The sequence below is a fragment of the Taudactylus pleione genome, unplaced genomic scaffold (genome assembly GCF_031769625.1).
Source record: "Taudactylus pleione unplaced genomic scaffold, aTauple2 ptg000887l, whole genome shotgun sequence".
In the NCBI taxonomy this organism is placed as follows: Eukaryota; Metazoa; Chordata; class Amphibia; order Anura; family Myobatrachidae; genus Taudactylus; species Taudactylus pleione.
Window position 1 is genome coordinate 1,744,828 of NW_028285288.1, and position 22,021 is coordinate 1,766,848.

The window sequence follows — 22,021 nt, forward strand, 5'->3', positions numbered from 1 at the left end:
TTAGGGTTAGGCACCACCGGGGGGACTTAAGGTTAGGCACCACTTGGGGGAGGTTAGGGTTAGGCACCACTAAGGGAGGGTTAGGGGGGGAGAGGGGAGGGTTAGGGTACTTACCAGCCCCAGTCGGGATCTCCACTGTTCGGGCTTCCGGTGTCGGTATTACATCTGCTGGGAATAGATCCGGCGGCATTACATACCGATACCACAGAGTCACCTTTAAGTGCAGTTCAGGATATTTTAGGCTCCAATTGGCATATAAACGTCTTCATTTCTCGAACCCTAAGGGGTATATTTACTAAGCAGTGAATTTCCGAAACCCTCGATTTTTGCCGATTTTGCCTGCCAGATTTAAAAAGGCGATGATAGTTAATGTAACAGAAGCCTGATTTTGCATTTACTAAATACTATTATTAAATATGGCAGGCAAATAAATCTCGCAGCTGTGTTAATGGTCACTAGTAACTTTTTATTACTAAGATCTTCAACTTTAAAAGCTTGTAAACACCACATTGTGTGGTGTTTACAAGCTTTTAAAGTTGAAGATCTTAGAACTTTATTTTAACCGTGATATAGATCATGTGTGGTCCACACATGAGCTATATCATGGTTAAAATAAAGTTGTAGGGAGGCTATTGATGAATTTAGTGCCGGAGTGGGCAGTGGATGCATTGCTTTGTACTCTGAGCAGACTTATTCGTAGTAATCCTCGAGGCAGATACAGATTACAGTACATATGTCATGCGAAGCCACCTGATGTCACTTCCTGTTTTGTTGCATCATTTCCTGTTGCACACCATGTCATTCCCCTGTCGTTTTTCATTTGTTCTTGGCACTGCAGCTTGTTCAGCTCAGGCCGTGCAAACTGGCAATATTTGTGCAAAACCTGAGATTGTCTAAACTGGTCCATTAGGTTCACAGCCAGGAAAGATGATCATCATGTAGACAGGTTTAGAAGGGAAAGCCCCCAGCTTAATGCACATGTCACAGTGAATTTCAGTCCACCCCTCATCCTCAGAATTATTCTGTATTGTGATGTCCCCGATTGTTTTATCCATCTTTTCCCCATGATTACTTTCTTGAGTTAAAACGATGAGATCAGTGTAGTTTAGAGGGGCCCTATGTGCGCTGTGCAAGTCTTAATTCCTCTAACACCGCCTTTTCCTGCTAACTAGAGATGAACAAAGTTTCCATAACTGTTCCATGCTCTACAAACTGTTTTGCCGGCAGACTTTGGCCCTAAGTATCTGACTCCTAACCCTACACATGGTGGAGCCTACTGACCGCCATCGTCCCGGCTATATTCAGCAAAACACAGACTTATACATACAGGGCCTCATTCAGAGGCGGTCGGAGGATGCAAGCGGTCGTTCAGAAACTGGGCGGCCACTTGCATCCTGACCGCCCGCCTCTGTTGCGGTCATTAGGCTGTGGGTTAACACCCACAGCTCTAACGCCCGCTCCGGTGATGGTCCCATCGGGGCTTACGACGAGACCCTAGGGTAGGGTCTCCCTTGTCGTAAGCCCTGGAGAGCTTCTGGCTCTGTCTGAGCCGGAAGCTCTCCACTGACATCACTAGTGATGTCAGTGGGGCCGCCCCCAAACGGTAGGCGTTCCCATGGGAACGCCCCGTTTGGCCTGCCACCCCCCCGGCCCGCCTTCCAAACGGGGCGAGCTGTCAATCAACATCGACAGCTCGGCCCCTTTGGATCGAGACCCACTATGACCGGCGCTGTCGGTCGTAGCGGGTCTCACGCCGTGGCGTCTCACGCCGTCGCGCGCATGCTCTGTGGGGGGCCATCGACCCGGTCCGAGTGCATCGGCGCTAACGACCGTGTCTGAATGACCCCCACAGTGCGGAATGACATCACAGATGACATATGATTAGCGGCAGCAGAACAATTGGATTGAGCATAGTCACTACGGAGATGGCGCTTATGCTGCATAATACAAGATTCATTAGAATTTTACTATTAAATATAGAAAGATTGCCCCGGCCACTGTCCTGTAGGAAAACAGAGGGCCCGATTTAGAGATGGACGCTAAAGCGATCGCAACTGCGATTTCGTACGCAATGCAGCTGCGAAAATATGCTAAATGGTTCCAAAGGTCACCTGAGCATAAGGACGCCCCATGCTGCCTTCTTACATGCGTAGGACATCGCTTACCTGCATAAATATCGGTAACATCGACGCACATGGAGCGGCCGTCTTGCCCTTGCGGCAGGTCTGATATGCCGCAGCCTTGGCAACTCTACTGACAAGCAGAGCTGCATAGGAGATCGCAAGGGCTAGTTTATGCACGCCCATGTCATGGCGTTCAAACGGTCAGCCGCGCCTGTTTTTTCTAACCAACCCCCCCCGTTACCATCTACAAACGCTGACTATTTGTCATTCACTGTGCAATGGATTCCACTGGGCATCCACAACTGCAATGCGATCGCCGCGGACTCGCGGTGCGGCATATACGCATGCGCGAAGGCTAACCATCGCTCGATCTGCGCCCGTAATCGCCATTGAAGTCATCTGTGAATCAGGCCCAGAGACACAACATAAAACTGCGAGTCTCTCCCTCAGTCCTCCCTACAAACACTCATCCCATCTGAAAGACCTCCGGGCAGTTTTATGTAGAGAGCGAAAGGTCCACGGAGGGGAATATTGGAAAGCGGCTTCGTCTGTTTTCTTTTCTACGTTCATAGTTGGTGTTTTGTTTCCAAGAAAAATGGAGAGATAACGAGGGAGGAAGATTTAGAGAAACAGAGGAGTCTTTGTTGTGTGTTACTGAAGACACTGAGGGCCTGATTCAGAGCCGCTCGCTCTGAATCAGGGCCTGACATTTTTTTTTTTTTAGAACGGCCTCCTGGCCGCTCACATAGCTGTGGATGACCACCCACAGCTACAGCGAGCGGCCATGATGATGATCGCGATGGTCAAGACCATCGGGCTTGCGACGAGACCCTTGTGGTAGGGTCTCCAGGCCGCAAGCCCCAGAGAGCTTTCGGCTCTAACAGAGCCGGAAGCTCTCCACTGACATCAATTGTGATGTCAGTGGGGCCGCCCCCAAACGACAGGCGTTCTCATGGGAACAGCTCCGTTTGGGCAGCTACCCCCCCGGCCCGCACACCATACATTGACAGCTCACCCCCTTTATTGCGAGACCCGGAGCGACGGAGTGCCCGTCGCTAGCCGGGTCTCGCGCATACACACGACGGAGCCGGCTCCGTCGTGCGCATGCGCTGTGGGCCACCATCGACCCAGTTGCGAGCGCTCAGCGCTTGCGACCGGGTCTGAATCAGGCCCTGAGATCACGCACTTCACCACAGCACCACCCCAGATGGGACATAACCCTCACTTTTCTCTGTTTAAGGGAACACAGAACATGCTCTGGGTGATCCAGCGCCATGAAATGAGGTTGATAGCACCTTCCTGCCCACGTTAGCCATCAACTCCCCAGTAAACTCACAAATGTCCGGGATAGGGTAACATATAACTGAATGCTTCAATAATATAATGCAGTAAACATTCATTGAAAACAAAAATAAAACACTTTTCTGGATTTACCATTGCAGGATGGGAGGGAGTAGGGTCCCGATGGTTTAGCGCATTTTTGTTCTGCATTTCTCATGCTGGTTTTTTTTGTTTGTTTTTGCCAGACATTTGCTGAAAAGTGAACTTGGATCATTTATTACAGATTATTTTCAAGTAAGTGATGAAAAAAAAAAACTGTCAAGTGGAAATCTGCAGGTTTTTTTTTCACCCTGTAATTTCGCAGCGAGGGCCGGCGTCCCAGACCACAGCAGCTCTGAATCAGACGGTGTAATAACTGCTACAGGTCTGACTCTTGCGGCTGGCGTCTTCTGCTCTCTGTGGCTTTTGTTTATCCTGTTATTGCTAGATACACGGGCTGTGTCCTAGCTCCCCTCCCCCCCCCCCCCCCGGGCCTGTTTCATAACCTGTGTGGTAACGTGCAGCCCGCCAAGTGAGGATCCCTCAGCAGATTCTTTACTTGTTTCTATTACAGATTATTTTTTCCAATCCTTACTTTATTAGGCCTCTAACGGTTTGTCCTACGCTAATATTTAAATTTTTTCACTTTTCCATGATTCCTCCTGTAGTGACTTTTGGGCCTGATTCAAAGCCGGACGCTATTTGCGGTCGTTCGTTCAGAAAAAAGGGGTGGCTATTCAAATGAACCATTCGCTCTTTGCGGTCTGTTCACGCCTCTGTCTAAACAAGCGAACAAAACTTGCGGTCGTTTTTTGGAAAACTACGCCCCCTGGCCGCTCGCATCCTACGTCATGTCCGCTATTTATTAGATTAATCGAGTACATTGACCAGCGTATGAACTGCTCGCTATTCTTGTGGTTGCTTTTTCGTACCGCAATCTTGCGAGCAGTTCTGACTATAAAATAACCCAATGACGTGGTCAATGACGCTGCTGTATTAATTATGCACACTCATAAAACGCCTGTTTTGACCTTTAAGCACGCCTGCGTTCAGATCTCCACTCCCCGTTTTCAAGCACCTTCCCCTGTTACCACCCACATACGCCTCCTCCTCACTCAAAATAGCAGGCATTCGCTATTTAGCGTCCAAACGATTTTCGGCCGCACTGACTAGTTCGCGCATGCGTATTACGATCCGTACGCATGCGCAGTTGAGCAAACATCGCTCGGAACGAACGAGCGGCCGCTTACGAGCGGCTCTGAATCAGGCCCTTTGTGCGATTACAGCAGCCTCCAAGTTTTTGTCCCGTATTTTAAGGCTTAATGCAGTAACAGGGTCCAATTACTATTGCCCCTATAAGGGTGTAGTGTGAATGGTCACCTGTCTGAGCAAATAGTCATTAAAGGGAGAATAGAGGGTGGGGGATTGGAGTAAAATGTAGGAGGGTTTTTTTTTTATTTGGAGGAGGGGGGATATTTTTGGCCACATTTATTTTGCACGACATTCGTGCATTTTTGTGTGTGTATCACCCACAATCCAATATCGTAGCTTTGTAAAGTATTCAGCCCCTTTGACATTTTCTCGTATCTTCATAATTCACAGGATCAAAAAAAAAAACAAAACTGCAAAAGTTTCATCATCATTCATTGCAAATAACAAAAACAGGCAATAAATACATATGGGATGTCCCCCTTTCTAGTTTAACACATGGCAGAAGAGAATTTTCGCTGCAATTACAGCTGTGCGGCTATACCAGCTTTGCCCATTAGGCACCGTTTGGGCATCCTGCTTTATCTTTGCAGCATTTCTCCATTTCAATTGGGATGCGTACTTAAAGGGGTATTTCATCATTGTGCAGATACTGAATGGGATTGTGATCTAGGGGAGATGTATCAAAGCTTGGAGACAGATAAAGGGGGAGATGTATCAAACTTTCGAGAGAGATAAAGGGGTCTATTCACTAAGCCTTTGGGGGAGATAAAATGGAGAAAGATAAGTGCCAGCCAATCATCACCTGTCAGTTCACAGTCTGTGTTTGAAAAATGACAGTTAGGAGCTGATTGGTTGGTACTTTATCTCTCTACAAGCTTTGATACATCTCCCCCATATTACTAACCAATCATCTTCTAATTGTTATTTTACAGGCTGTGCTAGAAAACTGTCAGCAGTCAGGCCGGTTCCTACAGTCGTTTTACTAATTCCGGTTATAAAATGAGAGCAGAGATCTGATTGGCTGCTGCCCCCATTTTGCATTGTTGTCTGTGCACTGGTTTTCATACTCTGCCGACCCCCTACTCCACCCCCATCCCTGATACGCATATACACCCGTACATCATCACCTGCATTTCCCAGATTTATGCACAATTTACAGTATGTACTAATGCTTATGCAGCCGGAATTCACAGTAATAGTACATTAAAGTAGTCTGTAGACACGTATGTGTAAATGTGTATACAATTGTCCTATTCCATATTCCAGTGGTTCTCAAACTCAGTCCGCGGTCACCACACACAGGCCACGTTTTCCAGGTCACCCAGCAGGTGCACAAGTGTAGTCATTACTCACTGACACATTTTAAAAGATCCACAGGTGGAGCTAATTATTTCACTTGTGATTCTGTGAGGACAACTGCAAAACATGCACTGTTTGGGGTCCTGAGGACCGAGTTTGAGAACCTGTGCCATATTTAAGTGACACTAATCCTTATGCCAGTGGTTCCCAAACTCGGTCCTCAGGACCCCACACAGGTCACGTTTTGCAGGTCACCCAGCAGGAGCACAGGTGTAGTCATTACTCACTGACACATTTCAAAAGATCCACAGGTGGAGATAATTATCTCACTTGTTATTCTGTGGGGAGACCTGGAAAACATGCACTGTTTGGGGTCCTGAGGACCGAGTTTGAGAACCTGTGCCTTATGCATTCATTAATTAATACTCCCCCAATTAAGATCAGCTAAGCTGAAGCCCAAACTGTTTCTTGTTCTTGCAGAACCAGCTGCTTTCAAAGGGTTTGGCCTTCATGGAAGAGAAAGTGAAGCTGTATGAAGGTGAGAGTCACTGGCGGCATCTGGGAAGCATATATTACAGAACATAATGGGGGAGATGTACCAAGCCTTGGAGAGAGATAAAGTGGAGACGTAACTGTCCTTTAGAGGTTGCTCTGGGCAACCTCACCACTTTCTCTCTCTCCAAGCTTTGATACAACTCCCTAATGTAAGAACACGCGATAAACCAAATGACTCTCCGGTCACTGCGGTTGGTGGAGTGTAGATAGGAGTGACATCACCGCGCTGGCTTCTGTCCACCATTGCACCCACATAAGGGTGTTGCCAGATTGTTTTAGGCGTCCCACTGTTATGGGAGACTCTCCTGGAAATTCCTGGCAAAATAGGCAAGTATGGTCTGGCTAAAGAAAGAGAAAGTATTAGACATAGGGGGGATGTATGAAATTTTGGTGAGAGAGATAAAGTACCGACCAATCAGCTCCTGTCATTTTTCAAACACAGGCCCGTATTCAATTTGAGCCGAGCCGCGATACTTTTTCGCCTCCCGGACTTGTCGCCTACATCGCGTGTTCTGCAGGCGGAAAAGTATTGTGCGTATTCCCACTTATCTCCGTATTCAATTTAAAAGTAGGCGAAAACGGGATCTGGCGAAACTTAAACAAGCGGAAAGTGCTGTTAGATTTGGGGAAATCCGCCTCACACCAACCAAAAGATGCTCTGACATGGGGGTTCCCTATGATACCCCCGATTTGGCTTGCTGAAGGTATTTGGTGTTTTTAAACGGGCTCAATAGCTGCTAAATAACGTTTTTGTATAAGTGGTGCAGAATAGTATTCAGGAGGATTTTTTGCAGAAAATAACTTATCCCAGGAAATTTGGGGTACGTGTAAATGGGGGTCAGCATATTTTAAAGTTGCTAAAGTTAAGTTTAAAAAAACGTGAAAAATCCACCTGCAGCATACTTGGGGACCCCCCCCCAGAGTCAATTTCGCTAGTTTTTAACTTTGTCCCCCCAATTTTTTTTTTTCGCCCCTAATTCAAAGTGATTTTTTGGGGTGTCCTTAACTGTTTTTTTTTTTTTTTTTTTTTTTTTTACACAGTTTACCTTTGGGGGACTGTCTGAAGGCTGCACGGGGGTTCCCGCAACGTTGCACCCCAAAACCCTAATTCTGCAAAACATTTCCGCCTATTACATTGCATTGACTTTCCGCCCAGGCGGAAAGTCTTTCAAATTGAATACGGCGATACTTTTCCGCTTGGCGAAATGACGTCATCGGCAAAAAGTTTTCGCCAAAAACACGCCAAAACGGCTTTTCACTCCAAATTGAATACGGGCCTAAGTTTGAAAAACACAGTCAGGAGCTGATTGGTTGGTACTTTATCTCTATCCAAGCTTTGATAAATCTCCCCCATAGTTCCACGCGCTATCTGTACAGGCTAACAAGGAAAGTTAGTGTCTTTGTGGCTAACAGAGTTGAAGGCATCTTGCCTGTAGATGTTCTTACCGTATTAGTAGATCAATAAATCACATTCATTGTGCAGACTGAGGAAACGTTCTCATCCCATCCTTATAGAGTCTACAAAAGAAGAAAAAAACGGTAATATAATAATGACACTACATAAAAGAAGGGGGAACATTACATATTAATTTTATAATGGCACAAATATTAATATTAAAATAAAGGGGCAACTAATAATATTGTAAAGTGGGAACAGTACAGATATTAATTAAGATTCATAAGGGAGCACAGTGCAGATAGAGAGTAGGGGGTATATTTACTAGTGAGAGTTTTGAGAAGTGGAGATGTTGCCCATAGCAACCAATCAGATTCTAGCTATTATCTTCTAGAAGGTGCTAGTTAAATGTTAAGTAGAATCTGATTGGTTGCCATGGGCGACTTCTTCATTTTTAAAAACTCTCACTTTAGCAAATATACCCTTAAGAGAGAGACAGACAGAAGCGGGGGTCCTGGGTACCTGCACTCCCACCAGTCCTATACTTAGCGGTGGCTACATCGGTAGATGGGCCACCATGGCGGGGAGTCACCTCTGGACTCCATACCCAACTGGTGATAGTTTGGATGCTAATGACAATATTAAATTGCATTGTATTCCCAGAAGATACTTAGTTGTGTTACAATTGTACGTTTATCATTCTGGGCGTCCTATTGTACTTAAATAAATGGAAAAAAACAGGGGATCGCCTTCACCGGGCCAGAATTCATATTTCATCATCATTTTGAAATGTTTCCAAAACAACTGGTAAAATGTAAAATGTTCATGATGAAAAGTTTCCGCTAACCCATAGGAGTGGTCGCCCCCAGGCCTCCTGGCCGCCATCAGTAATAGCCGTCTTCTTTGTGTTTCCCTATTCAGGTGAGAACCGCGTCATGATTCTGTCCGAATTGTGGGACCATTTCTTCACCGAAATCCTGCCAACACTCCAGGCTATATTTTACCCTGTCCAGGTATTATGCCGGCAGCTTTGTGGTGGCTTTTTTTTTTTTGTAGGTCAAGTAAGCCTAAATCACAAATGGTGAATTTTCAAATATCATTCACAAGTAAATCTTTCCTTACCTTGACAGAACTTGTTATCTCACTATGGGGCCTATTCAGTAACACTAAAATAATGTTTTTAAGGCCAGTTTCCTTAAATAACGTTATTTTAGTATTCATGAACACACTTAGCACAGGAGATAACACTGATATCTCCTTGCTAAGTCCCCCTGCGTTAATTTCCACACTCCCCATACATTAGTACATTAGTATGGGGGTATGGAAATCATGGTATTCATCAAATTCCGAAAATTATGTATTTTCAGAATTTGATGGAGTTACTATCCATCACTATGAGGTGGTGAATAGCAGGTAACACTTACCTGTGTCAGCTGGGCAGGTCTCCCGGCGTCTCCCTCCAGCGCTCTGGTCTCTCCTCTGGCTCCGTCTGCTATGCTGTCATGTGTTCTCCCAGCAGAACACAATAAAGTTTAGAAAACAAAACAAAACACACTTTAAAAAAATTTTTTTTTCTAAACTACTGTGATCAGCTGGGAGAACACGTGACAGCATAGCCACCGAAGCCGGAGGCGCTGCAGCGGGCAGGTAAGTGCGGGGACAGGGGAAGAGCAGGTTGGGGGGGGGGGGCACAAACTTAATGCCGCTGTAGGTAGTACTGCGCATGCGCTGGTTTTATGGATGTAATGGCGCATGCGCAGCACTGATTACAGCTGCGGTAAGTTTGTGTCCCCCCCCCCTCCCCAAACTATAGGGATAACTATCTATTTCCCAAAAAGCTGTCATCACAAAAATGACAGCTTCCGGAATAGATAGTTATGGGGAGGAGGAATGATGAATCCCTCCGGTAATTAGGTAGAACTCCATGCGAGTTCTAATCCTAATTACCTCCAGAGAATATTTATGTATGATGAATAGGCCCCTATGTACTTACATATGTGGAGCAGGTCACGGCATCTGATTATTCTGTGACCGGGCAAGATAACACAAGCTGACTGCGCTCTCTTTTTCAGCGTCAGAACCCTTAACCTGCCACCTATGTCATCACCTTGCAATGTGGGGGACCACAAAGTCCTTACCTTAGGGACTCTCACTGTATTCAGCACTATATCTTATATATAAAAACCCTTCACCGATTGGGATGAAACCAACGCGAGGTGGTCCAGTTGGATCCTGGGCAGGTTTTAGGGGGGGTTTGGGTCCCGGTCGGACCTCCCGTTGGTGTACGTTGGGCAGAACTTTGACTCGTGGAGTCTGCTCTGAGCCTTCCACTGGCTGGATTTGGATGGGAACTTAACAGAGTGGTGACATTGGATCCCAGAAGACATACTAGGGGTGTTAAGGTTCCGGTCGGACCTCCTGTTGGTATACGCTGGGCAGAAATTTGACCGGGGAGCCTGTTCTGGTTCTTTCTCTGGATGGGTTTGGATGAAACTCCACAGAGGGGTGGCAATTGGTCTGGGATGCCTAACTTGACAATTTGAAGATTTAAACCCAGGCACCGCCGGGTACTGCAGCTAATCTATATATATATTTTAATCATTAGTCAATTATGCGCACTTTGGAATCCTTGGTAAAGTCCAGATCATATACTGAACAATCACATAGAGCAGCTCAATCCAGAAACTCCTTGCCACCAGAGTAGAAAGGTTCTGAAATAAATGGATACAGGAGAGCGCACTCAGTAATAAGGTTAAACACACTCTTTACTTCACAAGCCGCACCTCAACAGGTCCCTCATGAAGTCATTGAGTGACCAAACATGTTGAGGTGCGGCTTGTGATGTGGACGCTGTAACGAGATCCGCCTGTGTCCAGAGCCGACGTTACTCGTGGAAGAGGTCTCATTCCTGGAGCTGCTGCTATCTGCCAGGGACTGAAATTTCACGTTTGCTGTTTTAAACTTTAAATGTATGTGGATATTTACACAAGTAAACAGTGCGTTTTACCTTATTACTGAGTGCGCTGTCCACACACAGATGGATCGAGAGATAAAATATTTTGTTGCCCATTCCTAAGAAAACTTGGGCCTGATTCAGACCCACTCGCGAGCGGCTGTCCGCTCGCAAGTGGGTCGATGTTCTTCACTGAGCATGCGCACGACGGAGGGAGCTCCGTCGTGCGCATGCGCCAGACGCGACGAGCGAAGGAAAGTCCTTCGCTCGTTGTGTCCGATCAAAGGGGGCGTGCTGTCAATGTTGATTGACAGCACGCCCCCTTTGGTAGGCGTGCCGGGGGCGTGCCTCCCTGACAGGGGCGTTCCCACGGGAACGCCTCCCATCAGAAGCCGGCCCACTGACATCACTAGTGATGTCAGTGGGAGTGATTTTGGCTCTGATAGAGCCAAAATCACTCCGGAGCTTGCGGTTAAAAACCTCAACCGCAGGCTCCGGCGCGCAATTTCGATGGTCGCGATGGTCTCGACCATCGCGGCCATCAAAATGCACGCTCGTATAGCCTGTGGGTGGTGACCCACAGCTATACGAGCGTCCAGAAGGACGCTCCATTTTCATGGAGGCCGGCCCTCATTCAGAGCGTGCGCTCTGCTCAGAGCGTACGGCTCTGAATGAGGGCCCTTGTTTGCAAAACCAATGTTCATGCTGTACTGCAGTTAATGGGACCAAAGGAATTTAGCTCACACATTAACTGCGTACAGGTTGCCCTCATTAATCCGCACATGCTTGTAGGTCCTAGTTGTTAATTAACACTAAATCATATTTTATTCTTCTGGTCGGCATTTAATAGCTGCATTTATCTCCTAATGAATTAATGATTAGCAACTATTGAAATAAAAACCTAAAGTTTCCAGTTGCCTTTATAGAGGAGCCGCAGATATAAATATGAAAACAACGGGAAGAGAGATTAGTTAAAATAAAAATAAAAACAAAAAAAGAATGTGATAGAAACATAGACAAGATCTAAGGGCCTGATTCAGACCCGGTCGCAAGCGCTGAGTGCTCGCAACCGGGTTGATGGTGGCCCAGTGCGCATGCACAACACCCGGATAGCCGACGCGCACTCCGTCACTCCGGGTCTCGCACCAAAGGGGGCGTGCTGTCGATGTCGAGTGACAGTACGCCCCCTTTGGTGGGCGGGCCGGGGAGGTGGCTGCCCAGACGGAGGCGTTCCCATGAGAACGTCTACTGTTTGGGGGCGGCTCCACTGACATCACAAGTGATGTCTGTTTGAGCCGAAAGCTCTCTGGGGCTTGTGGCCACGAGACCCTACCACAAGGGTCTAGTCGCAAGCCCGATGGTCGCGATGGTCTTGACCATCACGACCATCTTTTTGGCCGCACCCACAGCAATGCGAGCAGCCAGGAGGTCGCTCCATAAAAAAAAAAAGACGCCCTGATTCAGAGCGAACGCTCTGTCAGAGCGTCCGGCACTGAATCAGGGCCTAAGCCCCCAAACAACTTTCTTTTAAGATGATCGAGCGTTTTGCTAAATAGTTCTGTGTGAATGTGCCCCTCGCTTTCTAGCTCTGCTGCGACAGAGTCTTAGATCTCTGTAATACTTTTAAAGCGCTTCGCCCGCAACGACATTTGTATGGACCTACCCCGAATCGGTCAGGTTCCTCGCAGCCTGTGATAGTCCTGCTCTGTACTGTGGGCCTGATTCAGAGCCGGACGCTCTGACCAGAGCGCTCGGTCTGAATCAGGGCCCTCCTACCTAAAATTGGAGCGGCCTCCTGGCCGCTCGCATAGCTGTGGGTGACCACTCACAGCTTATGCGAGCGGCCAAAAAGATGGTCGCGATGGTCAAGACCATCGCGACCATCGGGCTTGCGACGAGACCCTTGTGGTAGGGTCTCGTCTGCCGCAAGCCTTGAAGTGCTTTCAGTTCTATCAGAGCCAAAAGCACTCCCACTGACATCACTAGTGATGTCAGTGGGGCCCGGCCCCAGACGGTAGGCATTCCCATGGGAACGCCTCCGTCTGGGCAGCAACTCACCATCACTCACCATCGACAGCACGCCCCCTTTGGTGCGAGACCCATAGCGACGGCTTAGCCATCGCTATGCGGGTCTCGCGCATGCGCACGACGGAGCTCCCTCCGTCGTGCGCATGCGCACTAGGGCACCATCGACCCGCTTGCGAGCGCTCGCAAGCGGGTCTGAATCAGGCTCAGTGTCCGTGCACCAATACTATACTGGCCAGGTGGGGGTCAGTGCCCATCATCCATGGATTTTCCATTCATATGATAGTCATAGACACCGGCTTTTTGGTGCCAAGTGCCAAGAGCCCCGATCACAGCAGAGCGGGACCATTATAGTTATTGGCAACTGCGGTGGGTGAAGCTAATGGCGCAAACTACTGTCTACGATTTTGGGTGACGTAAGCCTTTTAATTCAGTGACGAAGAAGCAACCTGTAACCAACTAGTGGGTTGTATAAATAAATAATAGGGTATAGACCAGCTGGGCAATGCACTAAGCCGTGGAGAGAGATAAAGTCCCAACCACTCAGTTCCTAACTGTCATGTTACAGGCTGTGTTTGAAAAATGACAGGAGCTGATTGGTTGGTACTTTATCACTTTCCACTTTGTCTCTCAACAGGGTTTAGTGCATCTCCCCAAAGGGCTTCTTATAAACTAGCCATGATGAGACCCTGTATATGGAAGAACACACAAGTTGGAGGGCTCCGCTAGAGGTTACTATGGCTCCTATATACTGTATTGTACCTAATGGTACATACACACGTAACGATTGTAGTAACCAACGGTTTTCATTCAGATTTTCCCATGAAAAAGTGAACGATTTTTTGAAGTGTAATGAACGATTTTTTCAACGATTTTTACAACGATGAATGAAGAACTCTCTCCTTAATGAAAATCGTTATGTTGGACAGTCTGAAGGGACGATGAACGAAAACTACAAACAACAAACGGGAGCGCGCTTTGACGATATTCGTTCATCGTTATACCTCAGATACTGAACGATTTAACTATAACGACGTTGTTATCGACAAATCGTTTGAAAAATCGGAACGTGTGTAGGCACCTTAATATTTACCTAGTCTAAAGCTGGGCCCCTGATGTTACTGTTTCAGTGTCCGACAAGACGCTCCTTAGTAGGCGCACAGTACTTGTGGGTAATTTGTTAAAAAAAAAAAAATACAAATCTAACAAAACAAATATTTTATTAATATAGAGTTAAAATATTACTGTAATAAATAAAATAATTATACATTTTATTCACATATAACTTCTCTTTATTTCATTATTTCGCTGACATAAGACCGTATTGCAGTAATAATCTGATAAAGGTTATACACACTTTTGATATTGCATTAATATTTTATTTATATTTCATAAAGGTGAAACCAGCCTTGGTAGCGCCCTGATCATTTATTTATACTGCCTGTATTTACGGAGTCTCAGAATAAACTATATCTCAGGAGTATACTGTTGACAAAAAAAAAATAATAATACGGAAATATAATGAGCTCTGATTTGGGAAAATCGCAGATTTCTGCTGTGGGGGTTTACGAGACGATTGCTATTAAAGGAAATATCAGGCTGGTTTTGCCTTTTAAACTCTGCTACAAAAGTTTCAGACAATGCAACTTGACCAATTCCAACATTGGCCCGTATTCAATTAGCAGTGAAAAGTTGGAATCCGCGAAAAAATATCGCAGGTGACATCATTTTGTCAGGCGGAAACCTTTCGCTGTACTCCAATTCCAAATACTTTTCGCATACGCGGAAAGTCAATGCAATGTAATAGGCGAAAATGTTTCACCTATGAATAGCAGGCGGAAAATAGTGCAAATTGCGGTTTTGGGGTGCAAATGTCGGGAAACCACTCAGCACCCTTGGGACAGCCCCCCAAAGCTGCGTCAAAAATTCCCTAAAAAAACACCCCAAAAAATGACTTTGAAAATGGAGACGAAAAAGTGCATAGCGGAGGTACAAACTTTAAAACTAGCGAAATAGACTTTTTGGGGTATTTTTTTGTTTGCAGGTGCTTGCTGAAGGTGCGTTTTTTACGGTTTTTAAAACTTCACTTTAGCGAATTTAAACCATGCTAGCACCCATTTTCAAGTACCCCAAATTTGACAGGACTTCTTATTTTCACTCAAAAATACAGTTTAATGCTATTCTTGACCACTTGTGCAAAGACGCTAATTAGAGGCAATTGACAGCACTTAAGTACCCCCAAATATCTTCAGTAGGGCTGTTCGGGAACATATATATTGATCCCCAATGTTAGTACATCTTTTGGGGGGTCTCTGGCTGATTTCCCCATTTCTGAAAGCACTTTTCATCTGTTACAGTTTCGCAGGGACCCATTTTCGCGTGTTTTGTGATTGAATAAGGCGAATAGCGGGGGCGCGCACGAAAAGTTTTCGCGTCCAAAACACGCGATGTAGGCGAAAAGTCCGGCATGCGAAAAAGTATCGCGGGGGCAAAACTAATTGAATACGGGCCATAGTGACTTTCTATGCAGATGGACCCTTAATGTTAGAATGCAATTTATTCTTCATTATGTTACAGGGCCAGGAGCTTACGATTCGTCAGATCGCTCTGCTTGGCTTCAGGGACTTAGTGCTGTTGAGGGTTCACCTGGAGAAAACGCTTCCCTTGTTGCTGTCACCGGTCCCACCACCCGTCCTGCAGATGCTGCTGGTCCTACAGGTAGGACTTCTCAGATGGAACAATGTTTGGGCCAATTCAGCGCGGCAACTGGGTTAGGCAACTGTATAGTAGGATCGGCAATTACCACATTACAACATTTCTATATCTCACCAGCCTGAAGAGCTGATGCTTCATTCTTGCTCCACCATTCTTTTCAGAGGGCATGATTCAGAGACAGACGCTACGGCGATTACGTACGCAGATCTAGCAATTGTTTTCTATTGCGCATCTGTATAAGCTGCACTGCAAGTGCGCAGCGATTGTATGGCGATTATGAATGCACAGAAAAATCTATCGCAAAGTGAGTGACAGGTAGTCAGAGTTTGGGGGTGGTAAAAAGGGGGGGTTATAAAAAAACGCAGATGTGTTCCCATTTAAACACTGTTACAGTGGCGTGCGTAAATTAGCCCTTGCCTCCTGCGCAGTATGAGAGCTCTATGCGTGTCAGGAGAGCTGCCAAGGGCAAGATGGCTGCTCGATGTGCATTGATGTTACCCATATTTACACAAGTAAGCGACGTCGTACGCATATGAGAAAGCAGTGTTGGGCGTCCTTATGCTCGGGTTAGCTTTCAAACTATTTGCATATTTTTGCAGCTGCGGTCCATGTGAAACCACAGCTGCATCCGTCTCTGAATCGGGCCCAGAGATTACGCCCCATGTTACCAAACATCTAATTTTTGAGGGCGACAACTTTGGCTCCTATTGTCATAAGACCGTAATATACCAGCTGGGATTGGTTGTTAGAAAGAGAAGGGATAGACCTTGTGCAGTCGTCACAGTAGAACAGTTTAAACAGATAATTGGCAAACGTTCAACAGCAAAGTCTACAGTATGTCTGGTAAATGGCACAAGCATTGCCAATACTGCTTCCTGCATATTAGACTCATTATATTTATATAGCTTTAGTGTCTCTTGTACGCAATATAAAGAGCATTATAATTACAAAAGCACGACACGGCTCTATGATAAACTCATGAAAGCTTTGTCGTGTAAAGGTGCGTACACGCTAGACAATTAAAATTAGCGATTGAACGATTATGACAATGTTATCGTTCAATCGCTCATTAATCCTTCATAAATCGTACAGTAAAATGTCGAAAATGACCAGCGATGCGCGGAGCGCGCTGGTCGTTTTCCACATCAATCATCGCCTGAACATGCTGGTCAATCTGCCAATAACGACAGGTTGTGCATGTTCGGGGATGTGGGAGGGTGCCTGCACTGAGCGACATATCGTTCAGTGTGGGCACAGTATCCACTGCACTAGATGAAGAACGATTGCACAATTACAATGATTCAAATCGTGCAGTCGTTCCACTGTCGCCTAGTGTGTACGCACCTTTAGATTGGTGAAATAAGTTATTACATGGCCAGGTAAGTTTGACTGAAATAAAGAGTTTTGGGGGGCAGGTTTAAGGCTTGGAAGCTGTGTTGTTACCAGTGCAGTGAGGCAGAGAGTTCCAGAGAATAGGTGCAGCACGAGAGGAGACCTGGAAGTATGAGTGAGAACTGTGGGCAGTGGGGCTCTTACAGGTTCAACATTAGATGTAAACAGCATTAGTATTGAGGAGTGTTGTTAAAGGCTGTAAATGTAAAAGTATGTTTACTAACCAGTGAATGTCAAAGCCATGTACATCTGCGTTTTGGACAGATTTAAAAGAGCAATAGAAATACAGTATATGCTAAATCAGGCTTGACTAGTATTAATTTCTATTGCCATTTTAAATCTACCAATTTACAACCCGCTGCTTAGTAAATATACCTGTAGAACACTAAATTGTACTCTACGTTTAGCTTATAATTGTAGGTAACCCACCATACTTCATGGATTTATTCCACCTGAGATGGAGTTTTGTGCACCTACTTATTGGTTATTGGTATCATTGCAAAATGTTATAATGGTTTATGGCCCTATAGTAGACAAAATGGTGACACAATTATTTATTTGCAGGGTATTCATGAGCCTTCGGGTCCCGGTGAAGGTTATCTGAAGCTGGAGCAGTTGGTGAAAATGGTGGTGTCACCGTACCTGGCCACATATGGAGACAGGAGTTACAGCCACAGCAGTACGTCCTGTATGCTGGGTAAGAGGAATCCCTTCCGTCAGTGGGATAGGCTGCAGTTCAAGATATAGGGGGTACATTTACTAAGCGTCACTTTTCAAAACTGCCCAGTCTTCGGCGGGTTCAACTGATGGATTTAAATGGGCAATAACATTATATACAGAACACACCTGGTTTTGTTGTATTTAATGTTACTGTCCTCTAATCCAGCGTTAGGAACTGCCAAAGATGTGGCGTCTTTGAATAGAGCCGCTTAGTAAATGTACCTCATTGTCTGCTACAGATGGGTCCACATACATCTAGCCTCCCGGCACATTAAACAGCCCTTCGAGTCGCGCCATGCCGTGGCGTGACTCAGTAGCGCCGAGCGTCTTTTCACCTTCAAATGCATCTTATTTGCACAACTGTAACAGTGTTACAGCCGCTGACACTGTAACGTAGCGTTCCGCATGCAGATACACCCGCAGTCACACACAGGATATAGGCATGCAGATACACCCGCAGTCACACACAGGATATAGGCATGCAGATACACCCGCAGTCACACACAGGATATAGGCATGCAGATACACCCGCAGTCACACACAGGATATAGGCATGCAGATACACCCGCAGTCACACACAGGATATAGGCATGCAGATACACCCGCAGTCACACACAGGATATAGGCATGCAGATACACCCGCAGTCACACACAGGATATAGGCATGCAGATACACCTGCAGTCACACACAGGATATAGGCATGCAGATACACCCGCAGTCACACACAGGATATAGGCATGCAGATACACCCGCAGTCACACACAGGATATAGGCATGCAGATACACCCGCAGTCACACACAGGATATAGGCATGCAGATACACCCGCAGTCACACACAGGATATAGGCATGCAGATACACCCGCAGTCACACACAGGATATAGGCATGCAGATACACCCGCAGTCACACACAGGATATAGGCATGCAGATACACCCGCAGTCACACACAGGATATAGGCATGCAGATACACCCGCAGTCACACACAGGATATAGGCATGCAGATACACCCGCAGTCACACACAGGATATAGGCATGCAGATACACCCGCAGTCACACACAGGATATAGGCATGCAGATACACCCGCAGTCACACACAGGATATAGGCATGCAGATAAACCCGCAGTCACACACAGGATATAGGCATGCAGATACACCCGCAGTCACACACAGGATATAGGCATGCAGATACACCCGCAGTCACACACAGGATATAGGCACGCCGCATATCATTTTAGTCAGCATAAGCTGCTTGTGCCTCCTATTCGCATCGTTGTGTGAATAAGACTCATTTGAAGGTAAAAAAGACACCCAAAAAGACAATCAGCACTACCGAGTCACACTGAGCTCCCGCGTTATGTATGGTGCGACTTGTTGTAGCGCACAGAGGATAGATTTATGTAGGCACATCTGTATATGAGGACTGCTGGGTGGGCAGGGCATCCTGCAACTTATAGTTCCACAACGATTGGAGAGCCAGAGGCTGCCTCAACAGAAGTAATAGAGAACATTTGTATGTGACGAGTTGTAACACATCTATGCTAGTGCAGCGCCCCTAACTGTACACTTAATCAAATAGCCGTCATCAGTATCAGCATTTTCAGATGGATCTATGGCCCCAGCCCTATATCTGATGCCAAGAAATATGAAAAATACGATGAATGTGTTAGCGCAACCTACTATAACCCAGAATTCTGACTACTCAACATGGAACAGCCTTCGTGCCATCATCCCGTTGATGCAGCGTAACGTCCAGTTGTGACTGGATGCCTGTGACTCTGGTGCGATTACAGATGCGTACCATGGACTACAGGGCACGCACAGTGCGAAAAATGGCGAGATCCATCCCAAAACAGACGCAAAAAAACTGGACAGGGCCTGCAAACTGCAAATATGCAGGTGAAGCGGAGTTTATTGCAGTATACACTGTGACTCAGGATTAAAATATACATAACCTCATTCCTAATTTGATTTGTTTGTTACAAAAGAGCAGTATGGCTGAACTTATGTCCTGACATTCTGAGAGGGGGGGTGGGAGCGTTCCATGACAAAAGTGGTACACCATACAATTTTGCCACAAGTCCGGCTGCAGGTCCGTCTTGTTTCCAGGGTACTGCATGTGACAATGCACAGGCTTTCTGACCAGTTGTATGCTAGATGCACTCTCTTGTGGAGTGTAGCTAACCCTATTGTTCCGTCAGTTTTTCGGTATTCCATAGATGTAGTGAAGGGGTATTCAACCCACAGCCCTCCAGCTGCTGTGGAACTGCACATCCCAGCATGTCCTGCCACAGTTTTAGCATGCCCTAATAGCAAAACTGTGGCAGGGCATTCTGGCATGTGTAGTTCCACAGCATATAAAAGGGCTGCATGTTGAACAGTCCTGGTCTAGGTAGTACGGAGTCTTCTCCGTCATTCATTGCAGTAAACTCCACTCCATCTGCATAGAAGACCTAAATTAAGTGCCTGTCCATACTGTACAGTCACGAAAATGGTTGGACATGTGTGAATGGGCCAAATGACTTCTATAATGGAAGCCAAGCACTGAGATGCTCATTTACATACAGTAATACCCAGAGTTCTTTAGAAGCCAGCATGAGGCGGATCGGATGGTGTGTGAACGTAACTATCTCAGCCTCTATGGGGGGAGCAGAATAACCGCAGGACACGTGTTGTTTCCCACACTCCGCAGTGTGAGAATTCAGCAGCTTGTGTTATTTAGGTGCCGGTAATTAACCCCGTTTGCTGTGTTTATGTAGGGCTAGAATTGCTAATCCAACCCATTTACGACTGGAACCTTAGTCAAATATTAATCTTCCAACTGTGTCAGCTGGATATTGCCGATGTGTCTGACTGAGGCAGGCGCTAAAGGCTATTTGCACCCAAACCTGAAAATGTATGTTGGATCTAGTTCTGTAAAAGGCAAATCAGATTACTTATTACATGGGGTACGGAGGGACCCCTAGATCTCTTGATGGTGCCTGTACAATAATTGATTGATCAGACAGATTGAGGCAAACACTTCAATTCTACCGAGGCGGGCTTCTTTCACTCACGATAACCATGCACATGGCTGGGAACTTGGCATTAAATGAAGACGGTGCCTTAGTGAAAGCACCGGTCCCTAGTCACATGGTGTGCATGCAGGCAGGGGCGTATTTACTCATTGGCTAGGATGGCACTCGCCAGGGGTGCAGACCAAAGGGGGGGGTGGGGCGCCGTCCGGCAGTGCCATCAGCAGCCAAGGGGTGGACTACCCCCACTAGTCCCCCGGTCCCATAAGTGTACCGCAGTGAGAGCGGTCTGCCCTCCACAGTTTACAAACACACAGCCGCCACGTTAGCGGTGGCTGTGTGTTTGTTATAGCAGCCAGCCGATGAGAGCCAGACAGACTCTCATTGGTTGCTGCGTCGTCCACGGAGGGAGCCGGCTGGAGCTCACTCATGAGCTCCGTCTTCAGGCTCCCCCCCCACAGCGGGTGATGGGAGAGGTGTCATGACGTCTCTCCCACAGTGCAAGAGAAGAGCCGGGACTCGGAGCGGAAAGCGGCGGTCGTGCCAGGAGCAGGGATCAGGTAAGTTGTAGTTTTTTTTCTTGTGTGTGTAAGCCTGGCAGAGCAGGGGGGGCACTGTATAGTGGGACTACTACAGGGGGCACTGTATAGGGGGACTACTACTGGGGGCACTGTATAGGGGGGACTACTACAGGGGGCACTGTATAGTGGGACTACTACAGGGGGCACTGCATAGGGGGGACTACTACAGGGGGCAATGCAGCATAGGGGGGACTACTACAGGGGGCAATGCAGCATAGGGTGGACTACTACTGGGGGTACTGTATAGGGGAGACTACTACAGGGGGCAATGCAGCATAAGGGGGACTACTACTGGGGGCACTGTATAATGGGGATTACTACTGGGGGCAATGCAGCATAGGGGGGACTACTACTGGGGGGGCAATGCAGCATAGAGGGGACTACTACTGGGGGCACTGTATAGGTGGGACTATTACTGGGGGCAATGCAGCATAGGGGGGATTACTACTGGGGGCAATGCAGCAAAGGGGGGATTACAACTGGGGGCACTAGTCCATTACATTGCCAGGGTTGCTTGGATTTCTAGATACACCCCTGCCTGCAGGTGACAGGTGCACCATTAGAAGTATTCTAGTGTTTCAGTCCGGCTGAGGAAACCCCAGAATGTGCTCGTGTGTTGGCACAAATTTCAGCCTCACAGACACTTGTCCACAGCGCTTAGAAGAATAGAATGTTCTCCTGGGCTGGCAGCCCGATATGATGGAGGAAGTGTATGC

The 22,021-nt window shown here is 46.8% G+C and overlaps 1 protein-coding gene across 2 annotated transcripts in view; it reads left to right on the forward strand.

Moving 5' to 3' along the window:
• The window catches only part of PRR5L (proline rich 5 like), a 66,487-nt gene that overhangs the window by 35,135 nt on the left and 9,331 nt on the right, over window positions 1-22,021 (forward strand). For both annotated transcript variants that reach the window (XM_088459042.1, XM_088459044.1), the window contains 5 exons: window positions 3,650-3,698; window positions 6,435-6,492; window positions 8,827-8,918; window positions 15,461-15,601; window positions 17,555-17,687. In XM_088459042.1, coding sequence (XP_088315168.1) covers window positions 3,650-3,698; window positions 6,435-6,492; window positions 8,827-8,918; window positions 15,461-15,601; window positions 17,555-17,687 — 473 coding nt within the window. The remainder of the gene's footprint in view (window positions 1-3,649; window positions 3,699-6,434; window positions 6,493-8,826; window positions 8,919-15,460; window positions 15,602-17,554; window positions 17,688-22,021) is intronic.